The following is a 16,364-nucleotide window of genomic DNA, read 5'->3' on the forward strand; positions in this document are numbered from 1 at the left end:
GTTTTATTTGTGAATGTAGATAAAATTAGACTTTATAAAAAAAATATACGTTTCCAGATTGCGATATGATGGTCAGATCTTTTTGCACATCGATCGAACAAACAAAAGTCTAGATGTGTTGTTTGTGGTGAGGAATAATCGTATCGTATGATACAAAGGCTTGCCATGATGAGAGCATATAATAAGAACATATGTACAAAGCTTTAATTTGTCCAAAAAAAAAAATATATATGTCCAATAAGTTCACCAGCATATTTTGTTTAATAGTGTGATATCAGCAGCATTATTCCGTTTTTAATATTCTTCGTCTGCAGCTTCTTCCTCACACTGTGTTTCTTTTTTTTCACCTAATTTTCTTTAAAAATTTGTCTTTAATAGATGTTTCAGATTTTTCAATACATGATGTTTAAAAAGGGTAGTTAAGTTAAGATATAGCTATTTCCAAGTGTTGTTTCAGTCTTAACAGTCCCAAATTCAAGTGATCGACTAGTACTGTATTTGAGTTTTGTATATAATATCTTCCTTTTGGATGAAAGGAATATATACAAAAACGCCCTTTTGCATTTAGCTATCATCTAGAGAAATGGTATAGATTGGAGGAATATAATCCTGAACAAGTGGAATCTGCTAGCTTCTTACACACATATGCTTCTGTTCTGTCTCTTCCTTAAGCATATATATATAAGCCATGCAATATAATCCAATTCCTTAATTCTAACTCATTTTGGCTTTTCTTTTTTGATTAACCGATTCATTCAAAACCATTCTTTTTAATTTATTCTTTATTTTAGTTCATTTATTAAACACCATTTGTAGTCCCATTTCACATCCAAAGTCCCACATGCACTTGCAAAAGAGATCACCCAAAAAATAAAGAAGACCAAAAAAGAAGAACAATCTCCATTAAGAAAATAAAAAGATGAACGTTGTTTCAACTTAGTGGGATTCTCTTTCCCTCAAAGCAGCATTTCTTCTTCTTCTTCTTCTTCTTTTATATCAGAGAAAGAGAGATATAATAATATGATAAAAAATATATATATATATATATATAAATACCTTTTGCGGGTCCATTAAAGGCACTAACTTGTAAAAATAAAAAGAGAGTCATCTTCTTCTTTAATATGATTTTTACATTATTGAGTTTGCTTTTTTATTAACTTCATTATTATATACAAAATCCTCCATTTCTCTCTTCAACCCCTCCATGCTTTTGTTCTCTTGTGTGTTTTTAGAGTGTTTCCAAGCTTCTCTATGGCTCATTCAGGTACGTCCTACTTATAACGCTTTGCTTCTGCTTCCACTTTATTGTTTAGTTTTCTTCATTATATATAAGTTGGATTTGTCTTTTTTTATCTAGTATAATTAAAACCTTATTGCTTCTTTTTAGTTTCTTCAAGCTACAACTATTTTGGGTGAAAACAGAGAGGTTTTGTGAGACGGTATCATCTAATCATCAAAAAGCAAAATAGTCAAACACACCATCATATATATAATTTGTTGCTCTTTGTTGCTTAATTATAAGCTTTCATTTCTTTATGATTTTTTTTTTGGGGTTCGAATGAGCTCTGTTGGAGAAGTTGTGGATTGATCTGACAATGTTTCACATCATAAACAATCAAAGCTGTTGGTTTTTGAAGACACAATTAGACCCATGAACCTGTCTTTTCCTTTATTTGCTTGCTTATGTTTATAGTTTTCACATAATTTGATCACAAGGGCTTTGATGTGTTTCTTGTAATATAAGTTAACTTTTTATTATGTTTGATGCAGTTTAGAATATAGATTCTACATATGAAAATCAAGTGATTTCCTAAATAATATCTCATCAACTGCAGGGAACTATGAAAGTTTTCGTGATCCTCTAAGAGCTCGAAGAGGATTCATTCAAAAATATTGCTTTAGATGGAACTACCAGATATTGATCTTACAGTGCTTCGTGGTCTTAGCTTTTGTGGGAGTCACTTCTTCAACAACTCAACCAGACATCGAAGGTATACTTACATATCAGCATTTTTGTTTTTTATCAATCAATTAATGATATATTTATGGTATTGACTGGTTTAATTTGCTAGGAGGAGCTTTGTTACAGCTCAGAGATTCACTTAATGATTCGAGCAACCATCTAAAATGGACACGCGATTTCGTGAGCCCTTGCTATAGTTGGTCTTATGTCACCTGCAGAGGCCAGAGTGTTGTCGCTCTGTAAGTACTCTTCCTAAAGGTCACTTCTCATGTTTTAGTTACCTATTAATAGAATGAGAAAGAAGCTCGAGGAAAAATATGAAATGTTCTGTTATTTCTCATTAAGCCGTTTGTTACAGTGATACATTCTTTATATAGTAGAATGCTCTGGTTTAGTCTAATCACACTGGTTTTCCTAAACCGGCTAATAACCACAGTCTAATATCCTCCCTCAAGATTAGCCGTGAATAGAAAAGAGGCTCATCTTGCCAATAAGAGAAGAGAACAGAGCTGGATACAAAGGCTTGGTGAGAACATCTGCAAGCTGAGAAGTGGTCTTCACGTGCATTGTTTTCAACAGACCTTGTTCAATCCGATCCCTTGTAATATGGCAATCATTCTCAATATGTTTTGTCCTCTCATGAAATACTGAATTGTTGGCGATGTGAATAGCAGCCGTAGAATCACAAAACAGAGGAACAGCATGTGATTGTGGTACTTCAAACTCAGCTAATAGTTTCACCAGCCAAGAGATCTCACGACTAGCCATAGCCATTGCTCGATATTCAGATTCAGCAGAGGAGTAAGAGGCAACATCTTGTTTCTTTGACTTCCAAGAGATTAATGAGTCACCAAGAAACATGCAGAAACCAGAAGTTGAACGTCGAGTATCAACACAAGAACCCCAATCTGCATCAGTGAAAGCCTTAAGACGCAAATCAGATTTGGCCGGATAGAGTAAGCCTAATCCAATTGTGCCTTTAAGATAATGAACCACCTTATAAGCAGCATTGAGATGTGCTTGCTGGGGAGTCTTGGAAAACTGACATAGCTTGTTTACCGCATATGTGATGTCTGGACGAGTGATGGTTAAGTACATCAGCTTACCAACTAATCTTCGATAAGTTTCTGGTGTATCAATCTCTGAACCATCATCCTTTTGAGTTAACTTCAAGCTTGGTTCCATTGGAATTGTAGATGGTTTGCAAGCTAGCATACCCGTTTCTTCTAACAATTCCAATGTGTACTTCCGCTGACAAAGAGAAATACCCTCTGCGGATCTAGCAATTTCTAGGCCTAAAAAGTATTGAAGAGGACCTAGATCCCTAAGCTTAAAAGCCTTTGCTAAATCATTCGTCAACTGTGTAATAGCCTCAGTACTATTCCCAGCAATGACGATATCGTCAACATAAACCAACAAGGCAAGAAAAACATTACCAGTCTTCTTGGTGAAGAGGGTGTGATCAGCATGAGATTTCTTGAAACCCAGAGCAAGCAAAGTGGAGCTAAATTTCAAGTACCATTGCCGTGAAGCTTGCTTTAAACCATATAGGGATTTCTGAAGCTTCAATACAGCATTTTCAGGTAAAGATCCTCCCTGACTCATAGAATAGCCTGGAGGTATACTCATATAGATCTCCTCATTTAAATCACCATTCAGAAAGGCATTTGAAATATCTAACTGTTGTAAACTCCAATTCTTAGCAGCTGCAACAGAGAGAAGGGTCTTTACGGTTGTCATTTTGGCTACTGGAGAGAAAGTATCAACATAATCTAACCCTTCCTTTTGAGTGTAACCTTTAGCCACTAAACGGGATTTATATCTTTCTAAACTCCCATCAGCATTAAGTTTTACTTTGAAAACCCATTTACAGCCAATAGGTTTCTTGCCTTCAGGTAGAGAACAAACCATCCAAGTGTTAGTACTCTCCAATGCATCAATTTCAATTTCCATTGCATCAATCCAGTCTTGTATCTTCTTAGCTTGAGCATAAGTGCATGGTTCTGGATACTTGTTAACTGCACATATGTAGGCTGTGAATTCCTCTGATAACTGAGTATAATTAATATAAGCAGCAAGAGGATACCTCACATCCTTTGTGACATCAGGAACAGCATTAACATAGTAATCCTGAAGATGACTTGGTAGTTTGGTTTTTCTTTTTCGTACTGCAGGATGTGCATTGTCATGAGAATCCAAAGCATCAGAAATTAATTCTGCATTCTGTTGTTCCTCACTATCCTCAGCTTCATTCTGCATTTCATCATGCTTCTGCAATTCTAGAACATCATTAGGAGATTGCTCTACTGACGAAAATGCAGGGTATGATGCAGAAGTATCAAAAATATCTGAGGGAATGGCCTGCGGCTTTGCAAAGGGGAATATATCTTCAAAGAACACCACATGACGTGAGATATGAATAACATTTGTCTCTAAATCCAGAAGTTTATATCCCTTATAACCAGCAGGGTAACCAAGGAACACACAGGCTCTTGCTCTTGATTCAAATTTATGTCGTTGTTGTGTACTTGTTGACTGATAACATAAGCAGCCAAAAACCCTGAGAATAGAATAATCTGGTACCTTGGCATGTAACAGTTCAAAAGGTGATTTGTTGCTGAGAAGAGGAGAAGGCAATTGATTGATCAGAAAAACTGAAGATAAGATGCAATCTCCCCAAAACTCCAATGCAACACCAGACTGAAACATTAAGGCTCGAGCTACATTGAGAATATGCTGATGTTTTCGTTCTACCACAGAGTTCTGTTGTGGCGTTTCAGGGCAAGAGTGATAAGCAATGATACCTCTTTCCTTGTATAATGCTTCAAACTTTAGCTCAGGAGCATTGTCAGACCTTACTGCCTTGATACACTTCTGAAATTGCGTTTCAACCATTTTCAGAAAAGTTGGAAAGATCTGCAAAGCTTCATTCTTTGTCCTCATCAGATAAACCCAAGTAGTTCTGCTGTAGTCATCAACTATTGTGAGAAAATAGCGATACCCTTCAATAGTTGGAACTCTGAAAGGTCCCCAAGTGTCTATGTGAACAAGATCAAAAGCATGTTCACATATATTATTCATGGAAGGAAAAGATAGACGTTTCTGTTTAGCTTTCTGACATACTGAACAATGAACCAAATCTTCTTTATTCCTCTTTTGTAAACCAAGTACATTGTGCAGTACATCAAATTTTTCATAAGAAGGATGTCCCAATCTACTATGCCATAAAGCACTATCAACTATAGCAGAACATTGTGGAGTAGAGACAATACTAGAATGAAAATCAGATCTAGTGTCGAGAACATATAACCCTCCAACTTGTCTACCTTTTCCAATCATTAGCTCCTTGATACGATCATGTATCACACAAGAATCCTCATCAAAACATACTCTTGATTTTGAATCTTTTGCCAATTGACTTACACTTAGGAGATTTAGTCTGAATTCTGGAATGTATAACACATTTTTCAAACCTGGCTCTGATACCATAATAGAATGAGAAAGAAGCTCTGATACCATAATAGAATAATACCATAATGTATAATAGAATGATACCATAATAGAATGATACCATAATAGAATGATACAATAATACCATAATGTATAATAGAATGATACCATAATAGAATGATACCATAATAGAATGATACCATAATAGAATGATACCATAATGTATAACCTGGCTCTGATACCATAATAGAATGAGAAAGAAGCTCGAGGAAGAAGATGAAATGTTCTGTTATTTCTCATTAAGCCGTTTGTTACAGTGATACATTCTTTATATAGTAGAATGCTCTGGTTTAGTCTAATCACACTGGTTTTCCTAAACCGGCTAATAACCACAGTCTAATACCTATATTTCGCATCACGTTGAAACCTTGTTTTGTATCAATCTGTAGAAATCTTGCCTCAAACGGATTCACAGGAACACTCTCTCCAGCCATTAGGAAACTGAAGTTCTTGATTACCTTGTAAGAGATGAGATGATCACAAACCATTTCCAATACAAGATTCTTTTTTAGTTTCCAATAATCATAATATCGTTCTTGATGCCTTCAAATGCAGAGAGCTACAGAACAATAGCTTATATGGTGGTTTACCAGATGATCTTGGGAAAATGGTTAACTTACAGACTTTAAACCTATCAATGAATAGTTTCAGCGGCTCGATACCCGCGAGCTGGAGCCAGCTCTCGAATCTAAAGCACTTGTAAGTCCATGCAAAACTTTCTCTATGAACCATCTTTGAAATGTGACTCTGTGAGATCTTTTGGCTAACATAAAAAAATGAAATTTGATTTACAGGGATCTCTCATCCAATAATTTAACAGGAAGCATCCCAACACAATTCTTCTCAATCCCAACATTTGAGTAAGAAATCATTTTTTCACTTGTATCTACTAATTTAGTCACAGTGACTTCTCAGTACTAAAACTACCTTTGTGATTTCTCTTCAGCTTTTCAGGAACTAATCTCATATGTGGTAAAAGCTTGAATCAGCCTTGTTCTTCGAGTTCTCGTCTTCCAGGTTCATCATTTTTTCTTTTTCATCCAACTCACATACAAACAGAACAGACATAACTTAGTTTTTTTTTATGTGCAGTCACATCCTCCAAGAAGAAGCTAAGAGACATCACTTTAACTGCAAGTTGTGTTGCTTCAATAATCTTATTTCTTGGAGCTATTGTTATGTACCATCATCATCGCCTCCGTAGAACCAAATACGACATCTTTTTCGATGTAGCTGGTAAAAAATTACTTACACTTTTAGTCACATCATATCATTAGATCATTTTTTTTTTATTTTTTTTTGGTCAACGATATCATTAGATCATTATGTACTCTTTAGCCAAAATCTTTTTCATTTGGAAAATGCAGGTGAAGATGACAGAAAGATTTCCTTTGGACAGCTTAGGAGATTCTCTTTACGTGAAATCCAGCTCGCAACAGATAGTTTCAACGAGAGCAATTTGATAGGACAAGGAGGATTTGGTAAAGTCTACAGAGGTTTGCTTCCAGACAAAACAAAAGTTGCAGTGAAACGCCTTGCGGATTACTTCAGTCCTGGAGGAGAAGCTGCTTTCCAAAGAGAGATCCAGCTCATAAGCGTTGCGGTTCATAAGAATCTCTTACGACTTATTGGCTTCTGCACAACTTCCTCTGAGAGAATCCTTGTTTATCCATACATGGAAAATCTGAGTGTTGCATATCGACTAAGAGGTAATTTATACTTAGTTTCTCTATAACTCTTCAACCAAATAACAGAATTGTGTAATGTGTTTGTGCATGTGACATTGTAGACTTGAAAGCGGGAGAGGAAGGGTTAGACTGGCCAACAAGGAAGCGTGTAGCTTTCGGATCAGCTCACGGTTTAGAGTATCTACACGAACATTGTAACCCTAAGATCATACACCGTGATCTCAAGGCAGCAAACATACTTTTAGACAACAACTTTGAGCCAGTTCTTGGGGATTTCGGTTTAGCTAAGCTAGTGGACACATCATTGACTCATGTCACAACGCAAGTCCGTGGCACAATGGGTCACATCGCACCAGAGTATCTCTGCACAGGAAAATCATCTGAGAAAACTGATGTTTTTGGTTACGGTATAACACTTCTTGAGCTCGTTACTGGTCAGCGCGCAATCGATTTTTCACGCTTGGAAGAAGAGGAAAATATTCTATTGCTTGATCATGTAAGACTTGACTTGACTTCTCTTACAAAAGGTTTCTTTTCTGTATATATGGAAAAGACTGAAGCTAATCTTTTTCTTTGGTATGAAACAGATAAAGAAGTTGCTTAGAGAAGAGAGACTTAGAGACATTGTCGACAGCAACTTGACTACATATGATTCAAAAGAAGTTGAAACCATAGTCCAAGTGGCTCTTCTCTGCACACAAGGCGCACCAGAAGATAGACCAGCGATGTCTGAAGTTGTCAAAATGCTTCAAGGGACCGGTGGTTTGGCTGAGAAATGGACTGAATGGGAACAGCTTGAAGAAGTGAGGAACAAAGAAGCGTTATTGCTTCCGACTTTGCCTGCTACTTGGGATGAAGAAGAAACCACCGTTGATCAAGAATCCATCCGATTATCAACAGCAAGATGAAGGAGAAACAAAGATAGAGATCTTTGAAAACAAACCTGCATTAGCATTACAAAAGAAAAACTTAGAAAAAAAGTATTTAAAGCTGCTAATTGTATCGAAACGGCTGGGAGGGAAAGCGAAGAAAAACACAACCTTAATTTGTGTAATAGAACGTGTGATATACACAGTAACGTATAACTAGTTGTGTTTTGTATATATGAATGTGGTTAATGTAGTAAAATAATGATGATCATGGTTGTTTCGTTATAGAGACAGACAGACAATGAATCAATATAGTGGAATTCTCTTAAATACATATACTTTAACTCTGTTTTTAGTGCTTTCTTTTGGTGGTTTTTTGCTCTGTTTTTTTTTCCTTCCAAAAATTAGGTTACGACGTCGTCGCGTGTAAATAAAGTAAGTAGAAATAATAGAATTGTGATCTCAGACCTCGAAATTTGATTGTTTTCTCAATTTGATCGTCAACTTTGTTTTTATACATTTTCCCCCAAAATATGACATTGATTGATAAATTACAGTAAAGGCTAAAAACTAACAAGAAACAACGTCATGGTTTTAGCTACGCTAATGTTGACTATAGATAATAAATGGTTTATTCCACTAACTAATCTCATGGAATTGATTAGTCAAGTGATTTTTATTGGAAGGGTTCTCTTAATATAAAACAGTGACAGAAGAAAAGAAAACAAATCTATCTCTCTGGCTTACATTTTTTCCTTTGTGAAGACATGAATTCAGAATTAATACATAACAAGAGAACTTTCATGGATTAGGAAATTATTCTTAAACTGTGGATCTCTGTGATGTTAGAAACAAAAGACAAATTAAAATACTATATATTGTGTAGTAGTACTTTGTGTAGCGTTTAATGAAGAAGAACTGGGGACCGGGAGAGACGTAAGCGGTCAGTGAAAAGGAGGTCTCCTTTTCTCTCTAAATAAACTCCCTCGTAAACCGGGCTGTTTTTCTCGGTTCTCGTTCAGCTGCTTGGTTTCCGCTGACACCGACATGTCCGGTTCCCAGGTAACTTTCTTCTCCACCGTCCGATTCAAACTACGAATCAACGATTCAGATCGTTTCTTTCCTTTTCTATCTCTTTGGTTTCTTGTGACGTGTTCTTCAGTATTTCTCCTGAGCCCTCTCAGACGTACCCCTAAATAAACCCAATTGGTCTCTCATCAAAAACTTCACCCCACACAAATTATATTTCGAATATGCATGCAATCAATAGGGCAGAAAACGTTACAAGGTACATGTGTCTGTCTCTACGGTCTACCATATATCTTTTCATGATTTGCAGATTTGCATGTTGAAAGATAAAAAAAAAAGCACTAAATGAACCAATGGGATCGATGATGATTCAAAATAGTAGGAAGATTAGTTAATTACATGATTTTACACAAAACTCTCGTGAAAACCTATACCATCGCAATATATGCATAGGTTATAGGTCAAAGAACCTCAGAAACGTAAACGAAAACAACGTAAACTACTCTAATTAATTATCAGTCGACAAAAAAAAAAAAAAAAAAAAAAACTCTAATTAATTATGAATTAATTATGACTAAAAAAGACAAAAAAGTATGTACATTAGTAAGCTGTTGAGGTGGAGCCAAGAGTAATAATAAGGTAATAATAATAAATCAGGACCAAGGTAGTACTTGTCTTGCATTCAATACCATTAGACTTATGCACATTTTACCGTTATCTATCTATGTATATCTCCTTTAAAAAAAGTGAGTTTTAGGCATTGAAGTTCAGAAAAAATGATCCTATATCAATATCATGTAACTTTTTTTTGTTTCGATCTACAAATAACAACAAAATTGTTCAAAACTATGCGATTTTTGATTACTTTTGTATATATGGCAAGAATATGCTCTCCCAACGTAACATTGATATAAAAGTATATTACAAAACATGTGCGCAGCAGATATAGTTTTAATTTGGAGACTTGACAGAGATTTTAAATATGAGGAAGATTACTGTTGGCCTCGGAAATGACTGATATTAAATATACACGAGAAACGATTAAAAGACATTTTTTTTTTTTTGAAAAGTGGAGATTGAATTGAATCATGGAAATGGTTTCAACTTTGGATGTACTAACTCGGAGTATGTCGGATTTTACCACTCTCGATTACACTGTCAATTTCTATTTTAGGTAACCCTACACACACCAAATAAAGACAGTAACCAAAATTAACCTAAAAAACCTATCAAACCCAAATTACTAAATCAATGTAAAGAAAATTCAAAAGAAAAATCTAGGGCTTAGATCTTTTGTCCTCTCTATAAATAGAAGAACCTGCTTTGGTCTCTTCTGTCACATGCTTCTTTCTTCGTCTTCTTCTTACATAAAGTTGCTTAGTATTGTCGTCTTCATCTTCTTCTTATTGTGAAGCTACCGATTTAGGGTTTAGAGGAATGTTGTTTGGCTCGAGGTCATCAAGAGTAATTCTATAACCAAACTCCAAAGCTCTAGATGATTCTCGGACCAGGCTTCATTCCCCTCAACCTATTTTATCGCATTTTTTTCCTCAAAATCTTTCTTTATCACTTTCTCACGCCATCGGAGACCTATGCTTTAGAAGCTTTTTGGTCCATCTCGAATCATTCTATTGACCATGTTCCCTAGAATATCCACTATTTGTTTCCTTTATGTTTCACTGTTCCCCTTTTCTTTACTTTGAAGAGTTTCGAACTTTTTTTTTTCTGTTGTAGAGTTTGCAGCCGTCCTTTATACTCGAAAACAAAACAACGAAATCTGAATCTTTGCATGAAAATCTTGTTTTTATACACTTTCAGAGGTATTTTCTTGTTTTACTTCTTTCTAACATCTGATGTAAGTAAGATTGAGGGGGTATGTACTAATGTACAACCTCTCGTTTCACCAATTGTTCCCTTTTCACATCTTTGAGTTCCGTTTATGGTTTTTTTTTTCCAACTTTTGATAAGTAAGACCATTGATCTATTGTATATCGTACAGTTTAACTGAGGTGGAAAAAAAAGAGAAAACAAGGGTTAAACCAAAGAGCAAAAGAAACCTTTGCACGTGAAAGATATATATGGAAAGGATGGTTTTCCTCAGAATATAAATATAAGTCTAGTCAAGTTGAAATGCTATCACACGTAACTGGAAACAATCATTTGTGGGGTGTTACTTTACATGCATATAACATCTTGTCATTTTAAAAACATTAGACAAAATTTAATTCTTAGATGGTGATTGATTGTTATTTTTCATGAAAAGAGCATGTAAGAAAGAGAGGGCGAGATTGGACGTGATTTGCGAGGATTTATATGAAATAATGCCTTACTTTCTTCTCGTATGTTAATTAGTTTAGATAGACTCGGGCAGTAAATTATAGTTTGAAAAAGTTGGTAAGCCTTTTTTGTATGAACAAAACTATATTATTGAGTTTTTTTTTTTTTTTTGTATGAGCAAAACTATATTAGTTTTTTTTTTGTGTGTGTGTACAGTTTCAAATTGTATGAATAGAAAATCAAAAATATATTACTGAGTTTTGTTTTTTCATGAAGACCTTTTGTTTTTTTTTTTGGTAAAAGGGTTCCTTCCATGATGATTTGTAAAATTGTTTTTAACATCCCATGAAGACTTAATTACAAGAACGATATAAAAATAAAATTGCAAAAAGGTTTCTCAGTCATTTAGTTAAAAAGAACATCTATTAAGGAAAGTAAAACGGAGTTTACAAACGTCGTTTAACAAAACGGTGTCGTTTTGTTCGCTGTCTGACGAACAACCGTTGCTTTTCAGACACGAAAGCAAACTATAATATCGGTTATTTTACTTCGTCCCTTTCTTCTGTTATGGTTTTGATTTGAGAGGGAAATTAAGAGATAGAGAATTATCTCTTCTTCTCTTAGAAGACAAGAACGAGACAAAATTGATTTATATATAAAACAATTATGGACTAAACTACTGAAACGAAACGTTGCAACCCTTAACATACAAGAAACTCAATCATCGACTAACGTCTTCTTCATTCTTCTTCGTGTTTTTTTTTTTCTCTTTTCTTTTTCATGGATCCCGAGAACGTAGTACGTAATCTTCAATCTCTGAGAAGATTGTACAGTCTTCTCGAATCAAATGCAAAAAATGCATATGTTCCCGAGTCATATAAGGTAAGGTTTAGTTTCTCTTTCAATTCTTCTCTGAATCCTATATTTTCTAGTATCATCATTATGATTCTTCCATTTACAGATAAATGAGAACACTCAGTTTCTGTTAAAGAGGTTACTCGATTTTGCCTCCCAATCCAAGGTAATCTAGTTATTATGTCGAATAATTTTTATGTATTGATCAACCTGTTTTATATATGAAATTTCGTGTTCTTGTTTCTGAATTTTGGTTAAGTAAAATCCTAAATTTTTTTACAGATAATTGCAACACGGTTAGGTTTGTTTCCTAGAACGGATTTGCACTTTCTAAAACCGCCGAATGTGGCGGATCCCTCTGTGACGGCGCCACCTGCAATGTTGTTTCAGATCAATGGTTCTCAAAATATGCAACGTGTTAAACTATTGGAGGCGAAAGGATCGTTGAAGCAAGATCTGAGAGTCAATCAGATTCAAAGCAATTCTAGTAAGGATGGTTTTAAAAAAGAAGTCGCTGATGCTATCGAACAAATCGATACACAGCTCTCAGCTTTGAGTTTTGTTTCTGGTCGTGTGGGCTCTGATGATAGACAAAACATTCAAGCTTCTATGTCTAGTGGTGAAGAGGTAACACACTTCGTTCTTTTTCTGTCTACAAGTAATAGTCGAAGCCATGATGATCTAACTTTGTCATATAATGATCAGTTTGTCCAGGTCACGTCACGACCGCTACCATTAACTCCTTTTGTTGTGAGTTCCGTTGATTTCAAGAAGCCAAGTCAAAGTAACAAAATGTCACAAAAGATGACTAGTATTAAACCAACGTTGATGGATCAAGAAACTGAATCGTTGGACGATGATTCTGTTGAATCAGAACGTGAACAAACACCGTCTGGGACAAGTTCGGCGTTGGAAGACGATGACGTTTCAGCTGACCAAGAATCAGATGGGGAAACAGGGTCAAGCTCTGGCTCAGACTGGGAAACTCAAGCAGAGAGTGACTCTGAGTATGAGTCAGAATCATTATATCCACCACAGAGTGATGATGAATCTTCCTCTGAAGTCAGCGCTTCTCCTCCGCCTAAAAACAGAGACACTCCAAAACAGAGGGGAAATGTAATGGGGCGGTTTAAAAGATTAAAGAATAAGATAGGACAAGTATTCCACCATCACCACCACCACCACCACCATCATCATCACCACGACAAAAACAAGCCATCAGCTTCGACGACTTTGCAGAGTGCATTTCACCAAAAGCACATAGAGAAATCAGATGAGAAGAGACGGGCGACGTCAAAAACTAGAGGTCTTACTACACATAAGCAGCATAGAGGCCTTACTACACATTCGCTAATGGAAGTATGGAAGAGACATAGAAAGCACTCGAAGAAACAAAAGCATGATCTGCTGCAGACGCATGCCAAAACGCAATGGTTGAAAAACTTGAAGAAGCGTCACGGTGGAGGTGTGAAGATTCCCAAAAGAGGACGTATGAAGTTGGGAAAAACACATTTTTTGACCAAAAATATTCAAGAACATGATGAAAACTAGTTTCGGTTATAACAGAGCAAAACAACTGTAAATTACTCAAGCTGAATGCTTCATGTCTACTAAATCTTTTGTTTTATCTTTAACAAACATTATTAAGAGAAAAATCACTTAACTCTTCCACAAGAGAGGAAGTATCATCACTGCACATCTCACACTCCTTATCATGCCAAGTGTTACCATACGTGCAGCGATCACAATACCAGAAAGGACCAGCCCCGCCGTTGTATGACATCACCTTCACATCGACCAAACCATCTTGCAAAGTTTTGATGAAATGGAAAAAGTAGTTACCGATGTTGCTTGTGGCCGTTGGTATCGTATGCCTGAAGAAACTACACTCTTCATAAGTAGCTACACCGAGGATGATATCTTTTTGCTCTTGTAAAGTGTTTGAGTAACTCTGGAGAGCTGTGGTCGCATTTCCTTGCAGATACCGTAGATACTCCTTCTTCGAGTTCTCATACTCTGTGTGGAAATAGTCATACACACAACACCATTTAAGTACTCTTCTGCACTGAACAATCAGCATTAGTCCCTCTCTTATTATCATAATGTCTTGCTCCTTCAAGTCACTTGGTTTCTTGATGTTGGATTCCTCAAAAGCTTCTAGATCGGATTTGGCTTGCTCCAGTAAATTCTTACACACCATCCAGCGATCCTCACATGAAATCCCCACCTTTTTTTTAACACATAATCCGGAGAGTTTTGATTCACTCTTGTGGGCTTCCTCTGACCGCAAACATCTTGAACAGAAACGAAGCCTAAAGCAAGAAAACACAAAAAGAGTAAGATTAATACTTAAATAGAGAAATCTAAGTCTCGGTAATCTGCAGCAACAAAAAAACAGATAATAATAATAATTTATTATCATGAGGGTGAAACCTGCAAACACAAGTCAGGTAGTGGGGCATTTTTGTATCAGACTCCACAGGACAAAGGCAATGAGGACAAGTCACTGTCTTGGCATAGGTGGGGGAAAGGCTAAATGATTCATCTGAGAATTTCGTTGTGTCCATAGACAACCAATCAGAGGCGTTGTTGCAGGTCACTGGTCTGTGTGACTCAAGTCTGCATCTCCAACAGAAGATATGACCACAGAGACACACCACGTTTAGACTATACTCATCATCATCATCATCATGATTCTCCTGATGAAACTCAATGAGGTAATTGCAATCCTGTGCAGGACACTGTTTGATCATCAAGACATTGTTTCCCTCAATGTAAGATCTCAGAATGTACCTCTCGTACATCTCTTGATCACGTACAGTTAGTTTCTCGATCGTGTCCGGTCCAATCGCAGCTTGACAATCTTGCTCAGGACAAGAGATTGCAGTTTGGATTTTCTCCACTGAGTAATAGTTCTTCTCAAGATACTCTGTCCAGTATGTTGTGCCGAACTTGTGAGAGCAGAAAGGTGTGGAGATCAAACCATCATCATCATCATCGGGATTATCCTCATCATCATCATCATCATCATCATCATCATCAAACTCATACACATCTGCCTCAAAGCTAATCTCGCTAGATGAATCTAGAATGGTATCAAATACAGCTGGTTTCAGACCAGAATCCATCAATGATTTCTCCTTGTTTTCACCCAAACGCTCTGAAACACGAAGCGAGTCCCATCGGAGAAACATGAGGAGTACGGTCGCATCGGAATTTGATATCAAGAAGATGTCGGAGATGTCATCGATCTGTTTCTTCATCTTTTCGCTAACTTCATCTCTCGTTAGAACAGAGTAGGGTCTCTTCCGATCGTAATCCATTTGTTATCCTGAAATTGACACAAATCAGAAAGACAAAACCAAATCGACAAAAGTTAACGAAGAGATAAAGATAAACATGTAAGGGAAAGGGTTCAAGGCTTACTGGTGTAGCTTGCGTCTGAAACAACAAAATCTAATCCAAGGTGAGGACTGAGGAGAGTTATCGTCTTTTTACTGACTCTTTCTAGGTTTTGCCTCGTTTCTTCACTCTCTCCTTTGGAAATATCGGAGTTAGAGCAACATTATCAATAGAATCCTAGGGATAATAAGATTTACACTTGAGGGTATCTTATTTAAGTTATTCTGTTTTTGCTTATCGGTACATTGTTGATATATATGACTTTTAATTCAGAATTTTGGCCCATTGAACCTTAATCTTGCTTAAATAATGGTAATCTATATTAGTTACAGTATCCAAAAATATTATGTTGTATATTCATTTTTTTTCTTTTGAACAGCCTATAAATTAATTCAACACCATTTTAATGTCATAATTTAAAGTCATGCATAATAACACCATTCTAAATTGACAAAAAAAAAATCCTAATTTAGGTCATCAGTTGATACATAATTAAAAATGCTTGATAAAATATCATGTAAACATTTACTAAATAGTTATGTATCACCAAATAGACATTTGGAGCAAAATTTAATTTTTAGTATATGTATTTGAAAATTATTAATATTTTTTTTTCTCTTTTCAAAATAAACAAAAAGATGAAAAAAATATATTTATTAGAAAGAAAATAAATCAAACTTATGGTGCTTTAGAGGTTAAAAACTTATCCAGTACTTGAAGACCAAATTTCTAGTTTTCCTTCTAGGATTTTAATTATATAGTATGTCTTTT

At 35.8% G+C, this 16,364-nt stretch overlaps 3 protein-coding genes across 4 annotated transcripts; 2 read left to right on the top strand and 1 right to left on the bottom strand.

Moving 5' to 3' along the window:
- The first annotated feature begins 1,185 nt into the window (after positions 1–1,185).
- On the top strand, positions 1,186–8,364 carry LOC17875744 (probable LRR receptor-like serine/threonine-protein kinase At5g63710). Of its 2 annotated transcripts, XM_006281365.2 has the most exons (11): positions 1,186–1,264; positions 1,836–1,991; positions 2,073–2,202; positions 5,863–5,934; positions 6,029–6,172; positions 6,268–6,333; positions 6,420–6,490; positions 6,566–6,709; positions 6,841–7,182; positions 7,263–7,657; positions 7,749–8,364. In XM_006281365.2, the coding sequence occupies exons 1-11, from the start codon at positions 1,252–1,254 to the stop codon at positions 8,067–8,069; spliced, it is 1,854 nt and encodes a 617-aa protein (XP_006281427.2). In that variant the 5' UTR covers positions 1,186–1,251; the 3' UTR covers positions 8,070–8,364. The 2 variants fall into 2 exon arrangements, with proteins under 2 accessions (XP_006281427.2, XP_023645407.1); XM_023789639.1 differs by lacking the exon at positions 5,863–5,934.
- A 3,752-nt stretch (positions 8,365–12,116) lies between these two features.
- LOC17875915 (protein KOKOPELLI) lies at positions 12,117–13,826 on the top strand. The gene is made up of 3 exons (XM_006281538.2): positions 12,117–12,218; positions 12,298–12,357; positions 12,474–13,826. Exons 1-3 carry the CDS (start codon positions 12,117–12,119, stop codon positions 13,740–13,742), a joined length of 1,431 nt encoding a protein of 476 aa, XP_006281600.1. The 3' UTR covers positions 13,743–13,826.
- LOC17876639 (probable E3 ubiquitin-protein ligase ARI14) lies at positions 13,720–15,762 on the bottom strand. Its single transcript, XM_006281714.2, has 3 exons — positions 15,618–15,762; positions 14,625–15,522; positions 13,720–14,503 (listed from the first exon to the last, which is right to left on the bottom strand). Exons 2-3 carry the CDS (start codon positions 15,512–15,514, stop codon positions 13,822–13,824), a joined length of 1,572 nt encoding a protein of 523 aa, XP_006281776.1. The 5' UTR covers positions 15,515–15,522; positions 15,618–15,762; the 3' UTR covers positions 13,720–13,821.
- Between the last annotated feature and the right edge of the window lie 602 nt (positions 15,763–16,364).

Source organism: Capsella rubella, unplaced genomic scaffold, assembly GCF_000375325.1.
Source record: "Capsella rubella cultivar Monte Gargano unplaced genomic scaffold, Caprub1_0 scaffold_8, whole genome shotgun sequence".
NCBI lineage: Eukaryota > Viridiplantae > Streptophyta > Magnoliopsida > Brassicales > Brassicaceae > Capsella > Capsella rubella.